We start from the raw sequence: 26,685 nt of genomic DNA, 5'->3' as shown, positions 1-26,685 counted from the left end.
CTCTGACCCGACGCCCAGTCTGCCAGGCAGCGGCAGGCACAGGGCGTCTCCAAGGTCAGGCTGCCGACACTGGCTCCTGAGAATTCCAGAGAATGCTATCCCCACGGAGAGCTCCAGAGAAGCAGCCTTGGCCAGGACGGGCTCACATGGGTGCCTCAAGGGGAGTCGAGCAAAGAACCGAGGGTGGGACAAGAGAGCCGATGGAGAGGTCTCTGCTCTTCCTGAGGATACCTGACGATGTCACATTTCCACTGCTCCCCTTCAGGACAGAAGCTGCTCACGCCCTCCCGATACAGGAGGGCCCTCTGCTCTGTCAGCGCCCACACCACGCTGTTTCGGGCTGTGATCTGGGACAGTGGGTATGGACAGTCGACCTTCACGGCTCTGGCACAGGGGCGATCCACACTGAGACCTGCCAGGGAGACAGACAGGAAGCCCCCCAACACACAATCAGGATTTCACACCTCATTTGTATTCTGTCTTCGGCTTCTTTTCCTTTTTTCGGTATTTTGCCTGTTCTTTTGTAATAAGTACTTTGTCTTTCTAAGGGTCAGTCAACAAAAAATGGCGAAATTGTGCTTAAGTATGGCGTCTATCTGAAGTGTTTGCAGATGCGCTTTGAAAACTGAAGGGGGGGGGCGGCGCCTGGGTGGCTCAGTCGGTTGAGCGTCCGACTTCGGCTCAGGTCATGATCTCACAGTCCCATGGGTTAGAGCCCCGCGTCGGGCTCTGTGCTGACAGCTTAGAGCCTGAAGCCTGTTTCTTCAGATTCTGTGTCTCCCTCTCTCTCTGCCCCTCCCCTGTTCATGCTCTGGCGCTCTCTCTCTCAAAAATAAATAAACATTAAAAAAAAAAAAGAAAACTGAAGGAATAACACAGCTCGGAATCCGGCGTCCCCAAGTATCTTACGAAGTCTGGAAAGAACAAGAAGGCCCAGAGCAGGAGAGCGGCCAGAGGCTGAGCCAGGAGGCCCGGGCCCAGAGCAGCAGCGCTCCCGAGGCCCTCCCATGCTTTGCGGCCGTGCCCCTCAGAGCATCCGGGTGAGCGAGCTGCTGTGGCAGCCGCTGGCGACGGCGGGGCTCCGAGGCCTCCGCCCCTCCTCTGACCCTCCGAGGAGCAGCTCTGACAAGGCAGCGGCCCTCTCCCTGCTCTCACCTAGTTGGCGGGAGTGGGGGTGGGGGGACCCTAGATGGAAGGCAAGGCCACGGCAGGGCCAGAGCTGAGGGTCCCTGACTCCCCGGCCGGGGCTCTTGCCCCCACCTCCTTGTAGCCTGTCTCACGAGCCTGGAGCCTCTCCTCAGGAGCTGGCAGAGCAGCCGGTAACTAAAAGCCCATCCTCCGTGGCGTCGGCCTGCGATGAGTTCTCGCTGCTTGAGGGTGCGCCCCGCCTAATCGCAGAAGCACCCCGTGTACCACGTCCCTGGCGGCACGTCTCGTCCTTGACCAGGAGAGTCACCTGCGGGGCTTCCTCCACCACAGATCCTCAGGCCAGCCGCAGGCACTGACGCGGTAGGTCTGGTCCGCCACTCCCCAACCCCAGGCCACAAGCACTCCGTTCCCCACCAGGAACGAAACTCAGATGCCCTTGGAAACTGGAGATGCCTTTGCCTTTCCAGAGCTCTCTGCACTTGAAGGGAGACACAGGAACTAGAATGGAGAGACCGGGACTGGCAGGTGGCCCAGAAGCTGGCAAGGCTGACCACCAGGGCTCAGGCAGCAGCTTCTCGGGGATGCTGGCCCTCCCACAGGCGACAGAGAGCCACAGGTGCAAAGGCTTTCAATCTCAGAGAGTCATCCCTGGCTGACGGCTCATAGCAGATTAAAACATTCTCTCCAAATCAGCGATATTAAATGGTCAGAAGACCGATCTTTACGTAAATCCACTACGGCCTCCTGACGACCAAAGAAGAGCTCCGTGCCCCACAGCCTTTGCCGATGCCGGCAAATCACACTGCCTTTGGAAACTCACAGACCGTTTTGCTGACAGGACACTAACACTCACTCTTGTTACACTTGGTGTTTAATAAGCAAGTCTCCCTGTGTCTCCTGCAGCAGCTCAAGGTTCCCCGCAGAGCAGTTTATTAGAACCAAGTTGAACTGCTACTTTGATCAAATTCTCTCTCAGTGTTTCTTCCAGACCCACATGTGAACAAGTATACAGAAGCAGGCCTTGACCTGGCTGAAAAAAATCCAGCCATAACCTAAAGGAAAAAATGACTGTAATGTCATTTTCCTTCCCGCTAAGATTCGATATTGTAGCACGTGTGACAGGCAACGGTTGGCCAGAAGGAGAAAAATCTGTTTCTGTATCTCACTAATTAATCCTATTAATCTTTGCCTTAAATTTGTCCTGGGCTGAATGTGAGTCAATAGCGGGAAATTGCTAATTTATTCCAATGGCAAATACTGTCTTTCCAGAAATGCTTTAATTTACATCGATTTTAGCTCCTTAGTCATTGCGACCGTTCTAAGCATGTCCCTAACAAAGTGAAGGACGGTAGGAAGCAATTACCCCCAAACCGCCGGGCGCTGGAGCACAGCCTCCAGTTACCTGTCTGCAGGTATAGGTCTCCGTTCGTCCTGATGATCCAGGCCGTGTCATCGCTCAGGGCCACAAAAACCGCCTGGGGCAGCGCTTCGTACCAGTGCCGCTTTCCCTTGATGGTCACTTTTCCACAAGCAAAAGCTCGGTTAGATTTCTGTTCAATCTTCCAGAGGAGGGCGCCTGCGGAAATACAAATGCTATTCACTATCCAGTAAATGTTGTGATTCACACAAAAAACTTCACTCTGGTTGTGTCGGGGAGAGAGATTTCTAAAACCGCTCTCTCCCTTCTGCTTCTACCCCAACTGGGGAAAGGGCCCGCAGCGCCAAGGATGAGCCTTTGGCCACCACCCACCAGCCATGTGGCTTCGGGCATCGAGTCGCCTGGCGTCCCCGTGCCTCATTTTCTCATCCATTCCTTACGGGGCTGCTAGGGAGACTGGAGGTGAGAACATATCGACGACACGGCAGAGCCGGGCAGTGGTAGCGCTGACGCGGTTACCTTAGGAGGCACAACTGGTGCCCCACCAGAGGTTGAAAAGTCCCACAGGGACACAAAGGAGGCATTTCTGGATCAGCTAAGGGGATAAGATGCACGGAAAAGAAGCATTTGAGCTGGGCTATCCTTTTTCACTCAGAAAGGGATTCTGAGACACAGAGGTGAAGAAGGCCCTTGGGTGGCTTAGTTGGTTCAACGTCCAACTTTGGCTCAGGTCATGATCTTGTGGTTCATGGGCTGGAGTCCTGCATCGGGATCTCTGCTGTCAGTGCAGAGCCTGCTTGAGATCCTCTGTCCCTCTCTCTCTCTCTCTCTCTCTCTCTCTCTCTCTCTTTCACACACACACACACACACACACACACACACACACACACTGGAATATTACTTGCCAATCAAAAAGAAAGAAATCTTGCCATTTGTGACATTGCCATTTGTGACAATGTGGTTGGAGCTAGAATGTATTTGCTAAGCAAAATCAGTCAGAGAAAGACAAATGTATATGATTTCACGCATATATGAAACTCAAGAAACAAAACAGATGGACATAGGGGAAGGGAAGGAAAAATAAGATAAAAACAGAGAGGGAGACAGACAGTAAGAGACTCAACTACAGAGAACAAACTGAGGGTGGGGGATGGGCATTAAGGAGGACACTTGTGGGGATGAGCACTGGGTGTTACATGTAAGTGACGAACCATTCAAGTTTATTCCTGAAATACAATTGAAAGAAAAGAAAGCGAAAAGAAAAGACATGAAGAAGGGGAGGGAAGGAGGAAGGTGTTCTATGTGGACGGAGGGTGTAGCACAGGCCAGGCAGCCACGTGTAAGAAACCACGTGAATCAGCAGAGCACAGCCAGGCCAGACCAGAGGGTCTGACAGTAGGAGTTGAGGTAAGAGCAGAAAAGCAGGACAGACGGCCGAGCCCGGAGCACACCCTGGACGCCACGGGGCTCGGTGCCCCCTGAAGACTGCAGGGCCCCTCAGCTCAGACACTGAGCTGGTGGAGACAGAACCCTCCCTAGGTCAACGAGGGCCTGAACGTTTTGGAGACACAAAGTAGTCAACCGAATCAGGACGGGACCAAAGCTTTTAGATGGCTGGGGAGATGAACCCAGAAGCGAATGACAGAGAAAGAATGAAAACGCACAGTTATATAAGGCCCGCTAACAAAATACACTATGTCTCAGCCACTAAGGAAAAATAATTTTCAAATAAGCAAAGAGCTAAAACAAAGCAACCTGGAACAAACTGGTATTTTAAACAGTGACCTGGAAAGGGTCAAAGGAAATCCAGCTGAAGGCACACTGAAGTTACAGAGCAGGAGTCAAAGGCCACAGAGTACGTTTGGTCTGATTTCTATTCTACTGTCTGACTTCTCCTTCTCCTCCTCCTCCTTCTTTTTTTTTTTTTAAATAGGCTTCATGCCCAGTGCAGCGCTCAGTGTGGGGCTCCAACTCACAACCCTGAGATCAAGACCTGAGCTGACAGGTCATTATCTCACGGTTCGTGGGTTCAGGCCCTGCTTCGGGCTCTGTGCTGACAATGCAGAGCCTGCTTGGGATTCTCCCTCTCTCTGCCTCTCCCCCGCTCAGGAAGACTCTCTCTCAAAATAAACAAACATAAAAAAAAAAAAAAAAAAAAAAGACCTGAACTGAAATCAAGGGTCAGACACTTAACAGACTGAGCCACCCAGGCGTCCCTCCAATGTCTGACTTCTATTCCAACGTCCCAACAATAAGTTCGTTACTATGAGGCAAATGCGTAGAAATACTTCTATTCTACCTACCTACCCCCTAATAGGTGAAGTGGCCAACATTATGACGAAACAGATGAGCAAATGATTCTAGACAGGTAGGGGAAGTACAGGCTGAAAGTCTGGTCGAACCTCATTCAGGAAACGTCTGCTACGGTTCACTAAAAATGGTTAGCCTAAGTACGGCTTGTGAGAATGAACACATTTTTCTTCTACTCTCAGGGAGTAGATTATTTGGCTAAAGCATACACATCGCTCATTAAAAAATAATTTCTAGGAAGGAAACCAAATGATCTGAACATATCCAACACATCCACAGGCCCACCTTCATTAGTTCAGTTGCGTTAAAGCAACAATAGGAAACAAACACATTTTATTTTTCAATCAGCCCAAAGGCCTTCATTTTTGAAACAGATTTTCTTTTTATAAGAGATATGTTAATCTCTCAAAAATACCCCCCAAATTCAAGCTATTTGTATAGCTTATAAAAACAATTTCATGTGTCACCATTGCAATTAATAAACAAAACAAAAATTCAAACTAGACATCCATTTACTCTATTTGTTAACTGATGTCAAATGGAGTGACCCCTGTTCTGTGGGAGAAAACCCCCCAAACCTGCAGGAATGGGAGGAACGGGAGGAACGGGACGGTCTGCCGAAGGGATGGGGCCACTGCAGGGCCCACTGTGTGTGAGGCGGGCTGCAGGGGTGCCAGCAGGGAGCCGGGGAGGCCGACCTGAGGGTGAGACTGCCACCTGCTGGACGGCGTCTTCGAACTTCTGCCAGCGTAGCCCGGCGCCCGGCAGCGCGCTGCAGAACAGGCCGCCTTTGTAGTCCAGGCACCAGATGTACTTCTCGGAGACCGCCAGGCTGAGTATGCCGTAGCCGGGGCCAGAGTACCCCATCCAGCTCTCTGCAAACTGACAAGGACAGAGCCTGGTGAGTTCTGTGGCAGAGGACAGAGCTGCGCTGTCGTGCTCTCATCAGCAGGCCAAGCATTCAGGGCGTCCTTCAGCTCGCAGACCCGAGGATCTCTGAGAAGACAGGCGGGGACCCGCTGTCTCTGGGCCGTGCTCGAAGAGAAGCGAGCGCTCTGAAATGGGAGTTGCCGTCTCCTACTGGGACCCCACAGCATCCCCGGCTAACACCGTGTCATCCGAGAACACCTTCCTAATGCGGTGCTTTGTGCACAGGCGTACCGCGCTTTATACGTTTGTGCAAATTGCTATTTCGTGCCTCCGATCCTTGCAGATACGCTACCTAGTGTTTTAAATACGGTCCCCATCACTGGACATGGGGCACACCGTGTGGCTGATGGAAATCTGGCCAAGATGCTCAGCCTGGCAGAATTTTGGAGACCAACAGTTTGGCTGCTTGGATTCTTTTTAAAAATCAAAGCTAAATGAGTCGTTGTAGTTTGACAGTTTTCTGAAGCTGCAGAAGAAATCGATGTACCTGCACAATCACTTGAATATGCAAGTCAACTGCTTCACAGAGAATGGCGCCCGACCCTTGCCAATCCGGCCCTGCGCCCCGTGACAAGTCTTTCTCAACCTCCTCCCCAACGTGCCGCAAAATTTCTGGGCTTTTCCAGCTACTGGGATGGGGGGGAAGACTGTCAGCAGGTAGGGGAGAAGTCCTCCGAGTGCCAGGTTCCCGATCACCCAGGGGAGGGCTTTTCTAGAGTTCTGGCCTAGAATCCCAACAGCCTGCCCTCCCAGGACGTCGTCTGCCTGGCTGGCGCCTCGCAGCTTCCCAGAGCCCCGCCCTGTGCTCTCCTCCATCGGCCCAGAGTCTCGCTCAGCTGAGACGATCGGCACGTATGTCTGCCTCCTCAAGACTCTGAGATCCCAACTGGCCGTCCACGTGCCGCGGGGCCTGCAACCGAGGGCTCTCAAGAGGGGGTGGGTGCAGGCGGGACCGAGGGGAAGGTCTAACCTTTCGGCATTGGTCTCAAAGCAAGTAAGCGGGACATTTCATTCTGAAGGCGGGACGGCACAGAGGCTGGGAGACGGTCCCGGGGCCAGCCCTGCGCTCCACTTGCTATGGGACCTGTGCAAGCCGTTTAACCGAGTTGCGGTTCCCTCCGCTGTAAAACGGGGACCACGGCAGCGCCAACTTCACAGCTTGTTTTGTTTTTAGAGTAAATGAGCTGGACTCATAAAGTGCTTAACGGTGTCCAGCAGGCGGTGAGAGCTGCCCAAACGATACACATATCGGCATCGAGGGAATCCAGTGGTACATCTGGGGAAAGCACACCTAAGTTCACACTCATAATCTGGGCCTCACAACTACTCAGCAGGAAAAGTCACAATACGTGGTTAGTTTTGAAACCAAATACACTGAATAAGAATCATCTGCTAAGAAAAGCAAGCACTTTAAAGAAATCTCCTTATGCAGGATGACTGAGAGTCCCCCTCCTTAACCGCGTGCATCGTCGGGTGGACCCACAGGAAACTGGCCACCACAAACCCACATACCTGATCTGACTTTAGCAGCCCGGTGTCTTCTGTGCCGGGCTGGCTCAGGTCCTGCAGGGAGCGACTACCCCCGAGCTCAGTCACGCTCGTCTCCGAAGAAGATGAAGGCAACCCTTGGGCATAGATGTCCTCCTCGTCGCTGGACGTTAACACCTGGTCCCGGGAAGGCTGCTCCAGCCGCGGCTCACGGGTGCGAGTCGCCAAGGCAGAGACCGGGGGAGTCCGCCGTCCTCCCGCACTCCCCAGGTCACGTTCCGAGGCCGCCATTTCCTTTAGGCCTGTGTCACTGTCAGTGACAGCGTGCCAGGGAGATGAGCCGAGGTGGCCGGGGGCCTCCACGTGCGTTAGGAAGCCCTGCCCCCTGCCGGGCCCCTCGGCGCCGCCTTCGCCAGCTCTGGTCCCCGGCAGCCGCTGCTCCGCGTGGGGGGCCCAGCTGAGGCTTGAAGGCACCGGGGGTGAGTCTAGGAAGGGGGCTTCAGAAAAAGTGCTTTGGGGGTCATCGGGCTCCATGTCCCCTGCTTCCCGGGCCTGTTCTCGCCAGGGTGACTGTCTGCTATTCAGTCCCTCGTCTGCGGGGCAAGGCTCCTCTCTGAGGTCGGTAACATCACTGCCTTCCACAGCCTCTCTCAGCTCCAAGAGTGAAGTCCACACTCCCCTGTGTGGCTCCGTCTCGCCTGCGTGGTTCCATCGTGGACTTTCAGGTCTACTGTCACGCCCTTCATTCAGTACGTCAGGGGCAGGCTCAGGCACCTCCAGGACACTGAACGCTTCGGGGTCATTATTCTCCTGCAGGACACCATTCACCTCCCCGCTGAGGTTACTCTCCCGGTCAGGAGACTCTGTGCTCGAGCGATCCACAATGCTGCCCAAACTTGAGGTCACGGACAGCAGGTCTGTGCTCAAGGACTGGGGACTGTCACCCGGAAACTCACAGCAGGGAGTTGACTCAAGGGAACTGTGGCAGGCACTCCGGCTTCCACCTTCTAATTTAAAATAAGAACGTTTAAGATGACGGATGACTCTGCATAAACGGTAAGAGACTAAAAAACAAAATTTTGGCTCAAGAAAAAATGCATCTTAAACGACGGAAACCTAAGTGAAGTATGAATTATCCTAACGCAGAGGTGTTTTAAATGGACGCAACCGTCAGACAGGCTGATGGGCTCTGAGGCCTCGCTCAAGAAATGTTAAGGGGAAAAAACAAAGGAACAGATGGACTACAGATCAACTGTTTAAAATGATTAAAACGCTCAGCAGTCCGATACCTGTCCTTCGATACTGCGGTATCTGTAGCTAGGGAGGCCTAACAGGAACCAAGGAGCAGAGTTAAACGAGTTCTCTGTTAGATCGCACGTCTGTAACACAGCCAACCCCAAACGTAGTGATCCCTCTGCCTCCATGACTTTCCTTCCACCCGGGTTCACAGACTCTGGTCTAACACATGGTATATGTAGACAGATCCAAATTTTTACCTGAATATTGAGAAGTGGAACCCCAGGGCCAGCAAGCAGGGCGGTAAGTACGCAGGTGCACGTTACAGGATTTAAACCTCGCGGAAGCGCTTTACGTGTGCGTGGCGCTCTTTTGCAACTTACGAAATACTTCACGGCAAAGCCCCTCCACAGAGGGGGACACGTGATGGCCGCAGACCCTCCCTGCCTCCCCTCACCCGAGTGGGCAGGCGCTCGCTCCGTGAGGGCAGCACCCCCTACGTGAGGAGTCAGCGCGTGCGGTGCCACAGGCCGTACCTGACTTCTTCTTCCTCTTCTTTCTCACTTTCAGCGGCTTCACCACGAGCTCCTGCTCAAACTCTTCTGAGCTGATCACGCTGAATCTCTGTGAGGCGGGCTGGCCACCCCTCCCCGGCTCTGGCGCCGCCTGGAGCCCGGAGCCACTGTCGGTGGAGTTGAGAGAACTGCTCCTGCTCCGTGGCTCGCTGGCCACGGAGCTGGCCACGGAAGAGCCCCTGAGCCTCGTCTCAGAAACTGTGGCCCCCGACGGCTTCTCCGCGCGCTGCCCGGACACCTGCTCTGTGCACCCGGACGTCTCCAGGCTGTCTCGCGCTGGGAAAGGAGGGATGGGTTTTACTACTGGTTACAAGATAGTCGACGTGCTCTCATTCAGGTCTGCTAACCCTCCTGAACACCAGCCTGCCGGAGTCACAGAAACTAACGAAACTAAAAGAATCGCACAGAAGATTCCAACAAACGGTTCTGGGCTGCAGAAAGCGCACGTACCCAAATCAGGAAAAGGATTCCCCACAGCTGCCTTTTGCAAATAACTCAAGAGTCCGGGAACGCCACTAAGTATACAGCATTTCTCACATCAATTCACAAAGAATTTATAAAGAAGAGAAATGGGCTTAGTGACATCCCATACTTAGACCACGCCCTAATATACTACTACTCGAGAGGCACTTGAAAAACACACGTGTACCTCTAATCCTATTTCTTAACCAACTGAGCCACCCAGGTGCCCTCCTCTAATCCTATTTCTTGAAATTCAAGGAGTGAAGGTGATTTCCTGCTAGCACCAAGTCAGGATGGAGAAGTATGTTAACAAGGCAGCGTCCAGAGCAAGCAGAGAGCAGCATCCTTCTCAACACGACACCAGAGTCACTGTGGCCAGAAGGGTTCCAGCCACAGGACTAGGGACCACTTTACCCGTTCAGCCACCTGTTTGTGACCGAGTACCCACGATGTGCCCCACACCGTTCTGGGGCCATCAACCAGACAGACGGGAATCCCCGTCCTCTTGTGAGGGTCGTCGGGGGCAGACTGTCGGCCGTGGCGTGCACACTGGGGGCTGACAGGGAGGGTTCTGCTCTGCGTGAAGCCCGGGCAGGGAAGCGACTTGTCAAAGAGCACGCAGGTTGGTGGCAGGTCTGGGTCCAGAGCTCCCCTGTCGATACAGTGGCCGCTGCCACATGCAGCTATTTCCCGTCAAAGCCAAATGAAATTTAAAATTCTGTGGCACTCACGTGTGGGCAGCGGCCACCTACCGGTCAGAGCAGATACAGACCATGTTCATTGCTGTGAGAGAGTCCTGCCGGAAGGCAGTGGTGTAGAGCTTACTTGTCCCCAGGGGCCACGCTGCCCCTGACGACACTGACAACGCCAGCTCAGAAACTCAAAAGTCAGAACTTACGCACTTTCCACGACTAGAATTTGGAGTATTTATCCCGACTCACCCTCTGACTTAAGAGGTAATTCACTTGCTGCCCCAGCCCCACCTGGCCATCTCTTAAGAGATGGTTAATTCGGGGCCAAGACAGCCCTTATGACACTCATCTTTCCGAGAGGTAAATATGTGGCTAATGAGACACTGTTCGGTACAATTTCCTACTTGCTGCGGTTTGTACTCTAAACATTACGAAAAGAGATGAGGCTGGAGTAAGGCTTCAGGCAGGCCTGTCGCATGGAGCCCAGCGGCCTGCCCCCCGGGGCTCCTCTTCCCCGCCTTGCTCCGCTCGGAAGGCCTGGGGTTTGCGACCCGCCCACCCTTCGGTCCAGGACCTCCGCTCCCTCGCTTGCAGGGACTCAGATGCGAGCTCATGCTGGCGAGAGAAGTAACAGCAAAGATGCCCCTGAGGCCAGGACCCCGCAAGGCCGTGGCTACAGCAAAGGGGCCCCATTTCTGACCAGCGCGGCAAGGCAGGAGGAAGAGGAGAAATGCTGGCAGAAGCAGAAATCAGAAGACGTGCTGACTGGCTTGGGGCTTGTCACTTACCCCCCTAGTCCTTGGTTTTCTAATCTGTGAAATGGGGACACCACGAATTAACAAATACTCAGGGTCTTCTTTCTACGTGCCATGTGCTGCGTAGGCCCACGAAGCGGAGTCACAAGATCCTTGCAACCAAAAAGTTTACTATTTTGTGGGGTAAGGTACACAGTAAGTGAATGGCTCCATGGTCAGAAGGGCAGGAGGGAGCTCCCTGGGCACTCAAGTGAAGAGAGGGCTGACTTAACTGAAGCACTCGGGGAAAGTTTCAGAAATGCAGGAATCCCTGACCTGGGTCTTCAATAAGGAGTGGGGAGGGTGCAGGGAGCACCATCCTGCCAGAAGCGGGCCACGTCCTAGAGCACCACACACCTAGCGTTCGGGCCTGCTAAGTGCCCGGGTGAGTGGGAGAGGGCAAGGGCTCGGAGAGGGCTGGCAGCTGGAGGACGGGGTGCCCTGCAGGCCACCTCATCAACGGTGGCCACAGGAGTGCGGCGAGCAAGGAGGGGATGAGGCCGCTCCAACCCCGGGGAGGAAGGGGGCCTGGCTGGGGAGGGGGAGCTGCATCTTCCTAAGTCCCAGTCTCCTCGTCTATGAAACCAGTACCTTCCATTTAAGGTTGTTCTCAGGACCTTACAAGGCCAGGAATGCCGTGTGCTTAGTGATCTCTGGAACACAGGGAGAACAAGGCGAGTGACAGAGACAGGACAAGGACAGAGAGGAGAGCGGAGTGGAGGGAGGGGAGGTGGGGCCCACACCACTGTCATCACCGTCAGGAACAAGCTTGCCGATGAGCCCCAGACCACCGAAGTGTGCGTGAGAACGTGTGTGACAATTCACTCGTTAGAACCTGGGCTTGTATGAATTACAGAAAAAGGTCAAGAGCAGAGAGAATAATCAATGCGATAAGAAGAACTGTGTTAAGGGCAAAGGATATGTCCCAGATAACAGATTTAAGTGTTCTAAAATCTTGGCAAATCTCTATCTTCTGAAGTACTAATCCCACACGCCGTCCAAACATCAGAGAGCAGTCATGTGGGTGCTGTGCTCTCCCTCCTCGCCCAGCCTCCCACCCTCCAGACCCACGGAGCCACTCTACCAAACGGGAGGCTGTGAAATAGGTAAGCTTCAAGAAAAGTCTCATAAACCGTATTTTAAGAAGCACAGGAAACCCTCCAAATACCTGTTTAGAAAAAGCGAAGTGATGGGAGGGTTTGTAAATTGTAAACTACAATTACGTACACACAGTACATTTTATGACAAATACAAACCTATTGATGCCAGTCCTTCAGGTCTGCTTGAAATTCTTATAATGTTCCTATCTCCCTTTAAGAAAAATATTTCATTTTCTGTGCAGGAAACAGACACAATATCACCAGATCCTTCCAAACCAGCAATTGTAGCCTGTCCAAAAAAGGAAAGAAAAGAAAAGAAAAGAAAAGAAAATCACACAACCAGGCAACAGTAATAGCTGAAAACACACAAACATGTGCAGGGGTCCTACGAAGTCAAATGACAACTGTGCTTTGTTATGGCCACTTTCTGAAACTTCTGAAGAGTAATTCGAAGCAGGGCCCCTGGCTGGCTCTGTCAGGGGAGCTCAGGACTCTGGGTCTCAGGGTGGTAAGTTCAAACCCCACATTGGGTGTAGAGATTAAATTAAAAAAGAGTAATTCAGAGCCAAAGCAGGTAATATCTGACAGGCACGTGACCTGGAGTCAGTCACCTTGCCGGTAAACTCACGAGACCGAGCGGGTCGTCTGCCCCACCTCTCAGCCACTCGGAACCGCGTCCCACCTGCGCCCAACCCCCTTGGACGTGGAGCTCAGCCTCCTCGGCTGGACCTGCCCGTCGGCCTCCCACAACTGCCCTGGGCTGTGGTACAGGTGCCCCGAGCGGAACGGGCCAGTCCAAACCCCAGCCTTGTTCCTCCGTGACGCCATGGCCTCTGCTCAGACTCCTTTCCTGACTCTTGTTCCCTGGGAGAGTTCCAACCCGATTCAGACACCACCTCCTTGGGTAACGGACCCCGGCGAGCTCAGCCTCAGTGGCCCTGCCCTGCCCAGGACTCATCACAGCTCACAGCACTCTGGACAAACGTCCACGGGCACGTCGCTCCTGGGCTGCAGTGATGAGCTGCCTGGGCTAGGCCCCTACTGTGTGTGCTCCTGTGGGAGAGACTCATGTGCACTGCACTTCACAGCTCTGGACGAACGGGGGGCGGGGAGAGGCCCCGATGCCACCTGGGATGTCCAGAGCCTGCAACAAGTTTTAAAAATTCTCTTTTCGGCCAACAATACAAACAAGAGGCCATTCAGCGTAGAGAGAAAAGCGTCTAAATTCTTTGTTAATTTTTAATAACCCTGAGGAATAGCTAAAAACGTGCCCTTAGTTTGAAAGACTCTGACGGCAGCCATAACGCACACACGGACAGACCCTTTGTCTCCGTTTCTCTACGTCTAAAATGAAGTTAATTGCACCTGTTGGGAAAAGCACTGGGGGTGAGGGCTCAGAAGAAAGGAACTGATGTGTAATCACCAAACGTTTCGACCCCACTAACTACCAAGTGTGTATCAAGTTCCTGGAGTACCCAGAGAAAGAAGACTGAAATTGTCTGTACGTGAAGAATACAAAAATGCCTTTCAAAGTGCTCCTTAGGAAGAGAAACCAACTCGGGGCAAAAAGGCAGCTTGGTGGCCCCAACCCAACTAACTCTGCCCTCAAGTTCCAGGTGAGGAAGTTCCAGGTAGGGCAGACGAGACTCCTGCTTAGAGGCAGAACAGCTAGAAGGTTCTACCAAAACCAAACATTTCTTCAAATCTACAAAATAATCAGACCATCACTTGATTTCCTTAACTGACTCAATGGAAAAAAGTAAAGCATTAGGATCAATATTGTTCCTTCTATCATCCTGAGAGACAGTCTGTGGATGAACATCCTACAGACACCAAAGCTGTGGTGCGATCACGTCACTTACCTGGTTGACGGTGTCTAGAAGGTAAATGCTATATTCATTCCAACTCAACACCCAGCCTTCTTGGAAGAAACATGAAACGAGCCCCAGGTGCTTCTCAGGTAAGCTGCAACTTCCCCTGTTGGAGGATTCCAGACGCGGGTACAGTTCGAAAGGCTTGACTCCTCCGGCAAAGACATCTTTTAAGATAAACGTGGCTTGAACAGTCCCATGGATGTCCGCCTTCCAGAGCCGGAGCCCAGGCCGTGACGCATACAAAGTCAGATCACTTTGCTTACAGAGCCCTGGTATAAAACAAGCTCCAAATTTCCCAGTGCTGAAATTACAAGAAAAAAAAAAAAAAAAAAAAAAAAACCAGAAAAAAAACAAATATGAACTGATTTAAAGCCATGGTTGTCAACCCTTGATATCAACTGTAATAAGAATTTTTTGGCTAAGCCCAAACAAGATTAATGTCTTTTCAGAACCTCTTCTATGTTTTTTTGTTGTTGTTGTTGTTTTTGTTTTGTTGTTGTTAATGGAACCATATTGTCATCTCTGCCCACAGAGGACAAGGTCTCTGTATCATACTTCCTGCAACCCCCTCAGAACTGTGTACCCAGTACTGTTAAGCCAGTATCCCGATTCATGGTGACTATTATGGTGCCAGGCCCCAGGCTCTGTCTCCACCCTCTGGCTCAATCCTCACCACAGCCCCGTGTGGCGAACAGTACAGCTCCTGTGTCCGAGAAAAGGAAACTGAAGCAGATGCGGACAAATCCAGGTCTGACTATCCTCCCCCTGTTCGGAAATTCTGTTCCTTTTAACGTCTGATTGCTGTACTCACTCCCACATCCCAATGAATGAGCATCACGCCTACAACTGAGTCTAAACCCATCATAGGAACCTGCTTCTCTTCTGGTCCCCAGGCGTGGTATTTTTTCTCTATTTTTAAAATTATGGGGGCACCTGGGTGGCTCAGTTGGTGAAGCATCCAACTTTGGCTCAGGTCATGATCTCACAGCTTGTGGGTTCAAGCCCACATCAGGCCCTGTGCTGACAGCCCGGAGCCTGGAGCCTGTTTTGGATCCTGTGTCTCCTTCTCCCCCTGCCCCTTCCCCACTCATGCTCTATCTCTGTCTCTCTCTCAAAATTAAATAAACATTAAAAAATTTTTTTTAATTATGAAATACCTAACACAAAAGAATGTATGCTTTATATATGTTTTATCGTATATATCATATATATAAATTATATATATATACTATATTACATATACGCATTTATAGGTACATAAAAGTTATGAAGTCTAATAAATGAAGTGCACACCTGGGAATTCATCCCTCAACTTCAGAAATAAATCATCAGCGACACTGCTGATGTTCTCTCATGTTCCTAAAAAAGTTCCTGCCCCTCTGTTCCCCAGGTATGACCACTAGACTGAATTTTGTGTTTATTATTCCCTTACTTTTACTGACAGTTTAACCACATACCTATGTATTCCTAAACACTATGAAATTTACAATTTTATTTGTATAAAAAAAGTATGATGCCATTTGTATACTTTTGCAACTTGCTTTAAGTTTATTTATTTATTTTGAAACACAGAGAGAGAGAGTGCACACATGAGTAGAAGAGGGGCAGAGAGAAGGAGAGAGACAATCCCAAGCAGGTTCTGTGCTGTCAGCACAGAGCCCCATGTGGGGCTCGATCACACAACCTGGGATCATGATCTGAGCCGAAATCACGAGGTGGATGCTCAACCGACTGAGCCACCCAGGAGCCCCTTAACATTATATTTTTAAGGTTTATCTTTACTGATAAAAAAGCTATACCTCATTCATTCTGACTGCTACACAGTAGTCTGCAAGTTATTTATTCACTTTCTTGCTGATGAGCATTTGCATTATTTCTACATTTTTATTTTAAACGGTAGTGCCCTGAGCATTTTCGCACAGACCTCCTAGTGCACAGGTGTAAGAGTCTGTCAAGGACCTTTCAGAGATGGAACCACTGCTCTGTTGGGTAACTGCTGGGTTTCTGGATAAGAACAAATTCAGGTTTGGAAGACAATTTCAAACTTTTTTCAACGTGATTATACCAACCTATGTTTCCACCAGTAATCCTGAAGTTCTTTTTTTTTTTTTTTTTTAAAGATCCTATTTTTTAAGTAATCTCTATACTGAACGTGGGGCTCAAACTCACAACCCTGGGATCAAGAGTTACACGCTTCCCTAACTGGGCCACCCAGGCACCCCTCTGAGTTCTCACTGTCCCTCGACTTTGCCTGATCTCAGGCTCCTGCCAGACCTGAAAGTTTAAGAGTTTCAGTCCAGGGGCGCTGCGTGGCTCAGTCAGCTGAGCGTCCAACTCCTGATTTTGGCTCAGGTCATGATCCCAGGGTTGTGAGGCTGAGCTCTGTGTCAGGCTCTGCGCTGACCATGGAGTGTGCTTGGGATTCTGTCTCCCTCCCTCTGCCCCTCTCCCCCACTCATTCTCTCTCTCTCTCTCTCTCTAAAAGAAATAAAAAATTTAGAAAAAAGTTTCAGGGGCGCCTGGGTGGCTCAGTCGGTTAAGCGTCCAACTTCGGCTCAGGTCATGATCTGACAACTTGTGGGTTCGAGCCCCGCGTCAGGCTCTGTGCTGACAGCTCGGAGCCTGGTGCCTGCTTTGGATTCTGTGTCCCCCTCTCTCTCTGCTCTTCCTCCACCTGTGTGCTCGTGCGCTCTCTCTTTCTCTGAAAAATGAATAACCATTACAAAGAAAAAAAAAGTTTCAGTCCAGCCCTGAGTCCTGCTGATCCTCTCTCCAAAACGCTTCTAATTTTTTTTTTTAACATTTATTTATTTTGAGAGAGAGAGGGCGTGCACATGCAGGAGGGAGAGAGAATCCGAAGCAGGCTCTGTGCTGTCAGCAAGGAGCCTGACCCGGGGCTCGAACTCATAAACCGTGAGACCATGACTTGAGCCGAAAGAAATCAAGAGTTGGATGTTTAACCTACTAAGCCACCCACACGCCCTTGTACGTCTCTGATTTTCAACAGTAGAAAGAGCACTGGCTCTAGATTGACAGCTGGGCTCAATTTCTAGCCCTGACATAGAATTGCCATGTGGTTGCAACCTTCCTGGCTCTCAGTTTCCTAATCTGTAAACCAGGGGTCATTCTCCCCATCTCAAAGGTTAAGTGAGGATTAAGTGACACAATCTCTGAGGGCACAAAAGCACTGCTGGTGACACTATGTCTCACAAATGCTCACCAGCCACCCACAGGGCTACAGGGACCCACAGCCGGGAGCTACCCGTGGGTCCATCCATGTCCCCACTGCGTGCTCCCTACCTATGTGCTCCCTACGCTCTCCTCACCCTCCCAGCACACAGCAGAGCCCTGTGGGTGCCACCGTGTGGCCCTCCTGAGGGGCTGTCCCCAGAGCGCATCCCACACAGCCACACAGATAAACTTATCTGGACATTTCTCTGCACTTCAGTATCCCCCTAGGTCCCTCTGGCTCCGGTAACTCAATCCTTCTGGACAAGGTCCAAGGAGGACATTGAATATCAAGTTCACTTTGAAACGAAGATTGTTAGATTAGCCAAGAGTGTTCTACGCTGTAGATCATTCATGGACAGCGCTAAAATCGGCATCGTGCGCGATTACTGCCTTTGGTGGATCTGTTCTGGAATGATTCACTAAATAGACCCAAACGAGTTCTACGGAACATCCCGTAATCTCTTCCTCTTGCCCTTCCTGTCAAATCAATTTCTACTTGGTGATCCAACTGTTAACTGTTTTCCTTCTATTTATAGGTCCTCTGAAAAATCTCTTGTCACTCCCATTTTGATTTGCTCACCTCAGGTCACTCATGCACTCATTTTAACAAACGCGTGGGGAGTTCCTGCGTTATGTAAGACCCAGTGCTGGGGGCCACATGAAAGGCGAAGGAGGCGAGACCCTGCCCGTGTCTGCAAACACGCCGTGGCAGACGGCACGTGTGCGGGAACTGCCGTGCGGGCACCTGGCTGGCGCTGTATCCGAGTGAGGCTCAAAGGGCTGCCCCACAGTCCAGACGGGACGTGTCCTGCCCGGGGCACGAGAGGGCCAAACCCAGGACTACCACCCGGCTGAGGGGCGGGCGGGCCCTCTGGGGGAAGGAATGTGCCGACGGGGTCCTGGTGGGTGGCTGGCTGGCTCTGAGGAACTGCTACGTGTGGTGAGTGAGCCGAGGGAAGGCAGTGAAGTTGGAGATAACTAGCTAGACTGAGGGGCGAGTTGTCCTAAACCGCTGGCTTGGCCTCCATCCACCCACTCGCGGTCCGATTCTGCAGCACCTGATGTCATTCTGGATGGGTCCCTCAGACTCCAACCTTTAAGGTCTAAGCATCACGGGGTTCTAAAATCATAACTGAGTTAACCTACCTACTTAATTCTAGTGGAGGTCATTTCCAGAAAAATCAATGATGACTTTAAAAACCACTTTAATTCCCTTTATGAGCCACATTAATATGAAAAGGGTGTTTATGTTTTTTTAAGTTTATTTATTTTGAGAGAGAGTATGCATGAGCGGGGGAGGGGCAAGGAGAAAGACAGACAGAGAATCCCCCGCGGTCTCCACCCTGTCGGCACAGAGCCCGATGCGGGGCTAAAACCACGAACCGTGAGATCATGACCTGAGCCGAAATCAAGAGTCGGACACCCAACAGAGCCCCCCAGGCGCCCCTGAAAGGAGTGTTCTCTAACGTGATGTATAATTTATGGTGCCAGAGACCTGAAATGCTGAGCGTGGACAGAGGGCCTGACACGGGACAAAGAAAATCTAAGATGGGTGACACAAGGCTCCGTGGCCAACTGCCCACAGACCGTCACACGGGCACGAGGGTGGGGACCCTGCTCCAGAACTTGATGCTGGCTCTGCAGGGGCACGCACTCCATGTGACTGCAACGTGCAGGGGCCCCAACGACCGGACGGTCCCCGTGTGAAACAGTGCAACACAGACCTGGAGATAAACCCTGAGGACAGCAGAGACACAACACGCTTGGGGACGGCTGGGGTCTCTGAGATCTTCTGGGCGTAACATGTGTCTTACCTGGTCCGGTCTGAGTGGGGTCGCCACCTCCATCCGAAGAGCACAACCCACCCCCGCTGAGGTTCCCTGCCTGCGAGCGTACCTGTGCCCACGCCCTGCTCCCTGCCGAGAACACCCGGCCCCGTCCAAGCCCCGCGCCCTCTGGGGTGGCCCGCCAGCGGGCTCCAGGGAGGCCACGACAGGCGCCAACATCTCAACCTCCGTGCCGGCCCGTGCCAGCCACCCGGCGCCGGCCTCACGGTCCGTCTCTACAAACCTCCCACCAGACCCGCTCCCCACCAGGCGCCCCTTACGCCGTGTGTGTTCCCTCTGACAAAAACCAGCTGTCTCCGCACACGGCTATCCTGGCCCCCCAAGGCCCTCAGCCCCTCCAGGCCCCGGCCTCTCTCATAAGCAAGGCCGCGTGCAGCCACCGGGCTGCCAAGGCTGCCAAATCCGAAGGTCTGTCTCAGGCCGTCTCTCGGGCCGTCAGCAGCTCTGACAGCCCCGTGACACCCCCCCCCCCCCGCGTAGCCCCCAACTTCTCCCTCCCCTGACTGCCCTCCTCCAGTTACCATCACGCCGGAGGGCGAGCTCTAACTGCCGCCCTCATGCTACGGGCTCCCAAGCGTGCGCCTGCCCTCCACCTGCCCCTCCGGCTCTCCACAGGGAGGAAGACTGTGCCACCTCGCCCACAACACTGTTCTGGCCTCTTCCCCAGGCCCCGCCCCCCACCCCCCACCCGACCCACGGCTCAGGCCGCAGCCTCTGGCTGATCTCTTTCTCTCACTCCCCGCCCGGTCAGCTCTGCCCTGCGAGCATTCCCAGCGCCCTGCCCTGGCCTGAGCCCCGGACTGCCCCCCTGAGCCGCCACTCTCGCCCCTCCCAGGACAGCGCGGGTGACTTGTCCTGGTCGGAGCCGTTCACAAGGGCCAGCGTGCCGGAAGAAAGCGGCCCCCGGCGAGGCCGCAAAGCCTGCCGCATGGCGTCCCGCCCGGGCCCCTCCTCTGCTCCACACACACCTGGCCTTGCTGCTCCCCAAACCCTCGGGTGCCTGGCGCGTGCACTGCTCCTGCTTCTCGCCGAGGTCCTCTCGTGAGTCCTCCTGCCCTTCCTTCAGGAGTCTGCCCCGGTCCCCACCACCCCTGCTGCGTATCCACGGCACACGGCCGTGTCCCCCGCTCCCTCCTCTCTGGCCCATATGCTCTAGTCCAAATCTAGTCCGATTTATTACTACGAACATTCTAGAACACATTCAATGTCAGCCTCCCACCCCAGGAACGGGAGCCCCGAGAGTAGAGCCTTTCCCTGTTCACAGCTGTCTCCTCAGACCGAGAAAGGTGCTGGCCACAGCAGAGACTTGGTAAGGACTTTTTAACGTCACGTGAACACACAACGTCCCTACGTAAACACCCGGTGTCAGAGGTCTCGGTGTCACCTGTAGGTAATGACTGAATTTCTGTCTCTGGCTGAGACCTGTCTATGTCCCTCCTCACTGTGACTCCCACTTGGCGACCTAACAAGCACCCCCACTCAACAGAACGGAAGTCTAGACCGCAAGCCCAGGCTCCCAGCGGTGCGCCCACCGCCGCTGCCTCGCTGCCGTAGCCAGAAGCACCGAAATCTAGTCCTTTCTCCCCCTTGCCCCTCTACCCAAACCACCGTCCAGCCCCGTGCTTCCTACCTCCGAATCACGGCTCCCCGCTGACGGCCACCACCAGGGGCCAGCCTCCACGCCTGCTCCTCACCGCCCCCCTCCTGCCCATCTCCGATGAAGTCTCCACACAGAAGCAGGGTGAGCTCCGAGAGGTCGCTCAGGTTGCTAAAGTGCTGCCTAAAGCACTTCAATGGCTTTCTGTTATGCCTCGAATAACTCGGGCGACAGCATGTGGTCCCTCCGGCCCCCGCCCCCAAGCTGGCTCAGGGCCTCCTTTGCAATCTCATTTTACACCTGCACCTCTCCACAGTCACCCCCGGCCCCTCCGGCTCCACAAACATTGCCCCCTGGCCCGGTCCGCGGCCTCGGCATGTTCCGCTCCCTGAGACCAGAATGCTCCTCCACCGGCCCTTCCCACGCTTGAGGCTTCGGCTCCAACGGCGCTTCTCCACAGAAGCCCTTCCCGACTGTTCTAAAGAGCGTGCCACCCCCACCTGTGATGCTTCACCCTGACTGGTCCACAGTGTCCACAGCGTGCACTGTAGCCTACACATCCGTCCTGCTGGAGGGGGGACACGCGTCCCCTCGCTCACATTCGTCCTGCCGGGGCGTGGCGACATGTCTGTCCCCTGGCTCACTGCCGTCCGCCGCACGCTGCTGCCCGGCAGGCACGCACCCAATACCTGCTGACTGAAACCCTGCTTCCGGAGGGTAGACACAGCAGATGCCCTTTCTGAACTACAATCTAAAATAGCACCCAACAGGGGCGCCTGGGTGGCTCAGTGGGTTGAGCGTCAGACTTCAGCTCAGGTCACGATCTCACGGTTTGTGGGTTCGAGCCCCGCATCAGGATCTGTGCTGACAGCTCAGAGCCTGGAGCCTGCTTCGGGTTCTGTGTCTCCCTCTCTCTCTCTGCCCCTCCCCTGCTCATTCTCTCTCTCTCTCTCTCTTAAAAATTAATAAAACATTAAAAAATTAAAAAGAACACTAACTTAAAAAAAAAAGCTTAAGAAAATAATAAAATAGCACACAACAGAAAAACAAGCCTGTAAACAGCTTTTCCATTTATTCTGTGTTATCCCCACTTCACTAAGGCTCAGGGAAATATACTTCCCGGAGAGAAAAGGAACACATTTGTTGGTGTCTGCAGCCTGGGACAGGGCCTGGCCCAGGCCAGAAGACCTGACTACTCACAGGCACCAGGAGGGGCTCATGGAGAGTGGCTTGTGTTTCCACACAAGAGGCTAGAAGACCAGGTTTTAGGAGAAATGCTATTGGCTTATCCATGTGAAAAGTAACTGGTCTTTATCTCTCTTTATACTCCACTATCCTTCCAAAAAGACACGATAAAGTAGGACCCTGATGACGAACCAGGACAGGACGCGAAGCAGAAGAGGGGGACGCTGGCAGAGGGAAAGGCAAGATGAAGACGTGCACAACCACGGGGCCCAAGCTCCAAATTCTACTGTGCTTACGCTTCCAGGGGCTGTTAACAGGGACATTACGGTTACAGAAAGGGCAAACTGTTGACAGAATCGAGCGGGTATTCAGCACAGAAAACAGAAGCCAAAGGAAGGCATGACCAGATCTTTTATGAGCTAAGGGCTATCATGCTCCTCCCGTCCGACCTCCCCTTCTCCGGGCCATCATCACCAGCACAGCTGTCACCACCAGCCTCCGTGGGCCCTCCCTCGAGGGCACGGCCAATGCCACCACGTCTCCTCGTCAGCCTGCTCTCCACACTCCCCAGCCCACCTGCCACCCTGCCCCTCTGATTCTCAGTTGGCAACAGTGCCCCTTTACCAGGACCGTCTCCAAATCCTGCCGCCCGATTTATAAGCTGCCGGCCCCCGCCCCCTCCTGCTGACCCCACTCGGCTCTCCGTCCCTCTCTGCTCAGAATGAGGGGGTGGCCCCACCACTCTATCCAGCCCCTCCTCACTGACCCCACCGCCACACAAACTGGGCCCCGAGCTCTACAAGCGTGTTTCCGGCAGGGAGGTCACCCATGCGCTCGGCTGCCTCTTCCCGCACGGCTGGTAGGCGGCTGGACTTGGCCTAGCCCTTCTCCCCCTGTCCTTCCAGGTGGCAGGTAAACGGGGGGACGGGCTCTCAGCCTGGCAGCCTCCCCTCCAGAGCCTCCCCACTCCTCTTGGCCAGTTCCACTCCTCCCTCGCTCACTCCCCCAGGAAGTCTGCTGTCACCCCCAGGCCCAGGAGGAGCTTGACAGCACCCCTCACAGATCCACAGTAGGTGACACCACTGTTAACAACTTTCCCGCTGAGTTTCTCAAGCATCCGTGACGGCGGGCTCACATCCGCCTCGTCTACCAGTTACCCCCGACCCGGCACAGCCTGCACAGTGCAGAGGGGACCGTCACCCCTCCTGTGGCGGACCCAGAGCAGACCACCTCGGAGACTTTCCGGATTCTGGCACTCGAGGCAGAGTGGCCATGCTTGCAGGTCCCTGCAGCAGATGAGAGGGATGAGCTTTCCCCATCTGATGCTGGCACAGGCGGCCAAGCAGGTTAGGGACCCGTCGGGGGACCCCAGGCTTAGAGCCACTGTGGGCTTGCCTAGGGTAACCTAGGCAAGGTGACCTAGGAAAACTTAAGGCCCCTCTGTAACCGCCACGCTGGGGCATGTGTGACGCTCACCTTTTCCTTGGTTGTGTTCCAATCTGCTTGACAGACTTCTCTTCCGTGTAAAAAAGCAGGCTTCTTTGTAGTGTAGACACGAGCAGAACTTTCTGGCTATAATCCAGCTGCACGATTGAAGATGGCTCTTCTAACACCAAATGGGAGTTACAGACGCCCTGTGGGAGGGGCCAGTTAAACCCAACTCAATGTGGAGTCAATTTACACCTTAAAATGTATGTTCATTCCCAACAGATTCGATGTCAACCCACTATGATGAAATTATTTGGAAAAGTTCTTACTAATGAGAAAACAATGTCAACACCTACCTCAGGTTCCATCAAGTTTGACAAGAAATGTTTAAAGATTTTGTATAATTTCTTTTAAAATGTTTTCAGGGGAGCATTCAAAGAAGGGTCCATAAAGGCCAAAGCGGAAACGTATTGCACTAGGACTATTGTTTACACTAACAGAATACAACAGGACTTTCCATAAGATTATTTGTGACAACTATCACCTAAGGTCACAAGACACTCATCCCCCCAAAGAGCTCAAAGCAATTTTGGGGACATTATATCCTTGCCAACTGAAAGGGTCATAAAAAACAGAAGAAAGAAACTGAAATGGTGGCAAATATATTGGAGAACAAAGTAAAATTCTAGAAGGCATTTTACTGCTAACACAAACTCTAATTCTTGGTGTCAAAAGTCTGTTTCTATATGTTACTTTTCTCCTGAACCAGTTTCTTCAATTGAGTAAGAAAAACTGATGCTCTATCGCAGAACTTTTGGGGGTGGGAGAGAAAAGCAGCAATCAGATTGACTGGTAAAATTTACATACAATAAAATTTACCTGTTCAAGATACACAATTCTATGGATTTTGGCAAACACATACAGTCCTATAACCACCGACACCATAACGATAGAGAGATTCTCATTCTCTCCGGACACTGAGTGCTTTTAAAGCAGATTTTCCGGGCGCCTGGGTGGCTCAGTCGATTGAGCGACTGATTTCTGCTCAGGTCATGATCTCATGGTTTGTGAGTTCAAGCCCCGCGTCGGGCTCTGTGCTGATAGAACCTGGAGCCTGCTTCAGATTCTGTGTCTCCCTCTCTCTCTGCCCCTCCCCCTCTGTCTCTCTCTGTCTCAGAAATAAATAAACATTACCAAAAAAAGCAGATTTTCCTCCGCATTTGTCATTACGTAAACTGTAGCTTTTCAGTTTTTGACTTATGATGGAACTCAATTCATTGTATTAATTTTGCAAAATCGCACACACTCCCATACCCATTTATGTAAATCTCTTTGTACTTTATCTTAAAAAAAAAAAACAAAAACAAAACTCCCAGAACCTATCAATAAAGCTGGGAAAAAAAGTTCTCAGTGTGACGAGGATACTGTTTTCTGCATGTGGCTTTCTCTCTACTTCCTGAAATGCAGGCTCACGAGCAGTGCTGCCTGAAAGCCTCAACAGAAGGGAGGGACGACACAGGGACCCTTAATAACCTAAGGCTTTCCTGCAGAACAGGTTCTCAAAGTATGGTCTGCAGTCCTCAAGGGTCCCTAAGACCCTTTCAAAGGGTCTGCAAGGTCAACATTATCTTCATTGTAACGCTAGGTTGCAGCTGTCTTTTTCACTGAGCTGACATTTGCTCTGACACAAAAGCCACGGTGGGCAGAACGGGGCACTGAGCCCACTACCTGTCACTGTGCCCTCCAGCACCACGCACTCATGACAAAAACGCGCGTTTCACTGAAGACGGGCTCTGGGGCAGAACAATTATAACTGCATCACATCCTTGCTCGTGGGTACGCACGGCTTTGTATTTTGTGTGACACAGTGGCCCGGCTGCCGCATCCTGAGGTTCTCTGGTTCTCTCACGCAAAAGCACTTGTTCGACTCTAAAAGCTGTGAGCTCAACCAGTGGCTTTTTTTTTTCCCCCCACAGGACACCATTTTACCGGACATACTAGAATTACTCAAACTTGGGTATTTGGCAGCCATTTTCAAGATGGACCAAACGGACCTTGTCACTTTAATGACGAGTAATAGTGTGCGTTACTGACAATAAATATCAAGTTTTCAACTGAGGATTACAATTGAAAACTTTATCCACACTTGTGAACTTGACCAATTCCCAGTAGCTAAAGACTTTTCTGATCAGGATGATCATGATATTAACAAAGATGCCTTCTCTGATATTATATAATCAAAATTGACACATTTGAAAAGATCTGCCTCACTCAGTAGATCAACTGACTGAGCCACCCAGGCGCCCCTGGGGTCCTCCTTTTAAGCGTGTAGAAGGGTCCTGAGACCAAAAACTTCAAGAACTACTGCTAGAGAAAACTTGTAACAGGGCAGTCTTGGATCAGAGGGACTAAAAGCCAGTTGGCCAGTAATTGCTAAATTTCTACAATGCGCGAGGAACGCCCAGTCTCGCGGGGCCGGTCTGTGTCCCTCGCGTGACAGGTGAAGCACAGGGGCGCACAGAGCCACACACGCGGCGGGAGAGGCGTGGGCTTTAGAGCAGAAACTCAGTGTGAAACCCGCGGGGGACCCAGGGCTGGTGACTGGGTCATGGAGCCTGGGGTTCTTCATCTCCTGACTGGAGCCAAGCACACACGGCTCAGGATGAAACAAAACAGCAGACACGCGGGCTGGGCCCTCCTCCTCCTCTGCCACGCCCTCCCACGTGAGGGGAGGGGCCTGGGCGGGGCTTGGCCGGGGGCGGAGCTCTCCACCCAGAAAGCACTGACCTCTGTCCAGCCCACAGTCATGATTACGCAATGCTTCCTGCGGCTCCTACACACCCTTCTGGGAGACCAGAATGACATGGCGTCTTTTTCTCAGGACCCTTCCACATGCTTAGACACAGGAGGATGAACACTGTGAAGGAAGGCTCCAGTGGAGACAAAGGCCGACCCTTTAGTCACAGGAGGGGAAGCTTAGAAAAGTGAGAGACGTCCTTGAAGGCAAACGTTACAAAATAATCGTTGACATTATGAAGGGGCAATGACTGAGGATGCAAATTGTTTGACTAAAATGTAATTATGGATATAATTTCTCCGAATATAAGAAGGCCAAAAATATTTCTGGAAACAAATTTACCTGGTCTAGATCCAGAGAAGAATACACAATTTTCCCTTTGTCATCTCCAGAGAACAATTTCATTCCATTGGGGCTCCAAGCCAGAGCTGTTATGCTATTTTTGTGAATACCGGTGACATCAAATCTCCGAAGCTAGGAACGAACGATAAAAATGCGCACAAGAAAGAAAAGATGTGAGATGGGGCTCGTGGCCAAGGGATTATACAGTCCCTCCTACCTACGGAGAAGCTAGTTTTCCCAACCTTGTTTTCCACGCAAAACCCTGCACAA

At 52.3% G+C, this 26,685-nt stretch overlaps 1 protein-coding gene across 9 annotated transcripts in view; it reads right to left on the bottom strand.

Annotated features, from left to right (window-relative positions):
- TECPR2 (tectonin beta-propeller repeat containing 2) overlaps positions 1-26,685 on the bottom strand; it is a 105,659-nt gene that overhangs the window by 49,610 nt on the left and 29,364 nt on the right. For all 9 annotated transcript variants that reach the window (XR_006204087.1, XR_006204088.1, XR_006204089.1 and 6 more), the window contains exons 4-12: positions 26,416-26,547; positions 23,325-23,482; positions 13,977-14,289; positions 12,271-12,403; positions 9,028-9,342; positions 7,280-8,262; positions 5,536-5,719; positions 2,552-2,725; positions 232-412 (exon numbers count right to left, since the gene is read on the bottom strand). Coding sequence is in view for 5 of the 9 variants with exons in the window: in XM_042944344.1 (XP_042800278.1) it covers positions 232-412; positions 2,552-2,725; positions 5,536-5,719; positions 7,280-8,262; positions 9,028-9,342; positions 12,271-12,403; positions 13,977-14,289; positions 23,325-23,482; positions 26,416-26,547 (2,573 nt within the window). In the remaining 4 variants the exon portion in view is untranslated. The remainder of the gene's footprint in view (positions 1-231; positions 413-2,551; positions 2,726-5,535; positions 5,720-7,279; positions 8,263-9,027; positions 9,343-12,270; positions 12,404-13,976; positions 14,290-23,324; positions 23,483-26,415; positions 26,548-26,685) is intronic.

Source organism: Panthera leo, chromosome B3 (genome assembly GCF_018350215.1).
Source record: "Panthera leo isolate Ple1 chromosome B3, P.leo_Ple1_pat1.1, whole genome shotgun sequence".
Lineage (NCBI taxonomy): Eukaryota > Metazoa > Chordata > Mammalia > Carnivora > Felidae > Panthera > Panthera leo.
This window is presented reverse-complemented; position numbering and strand designations above follow the sequence as displayed.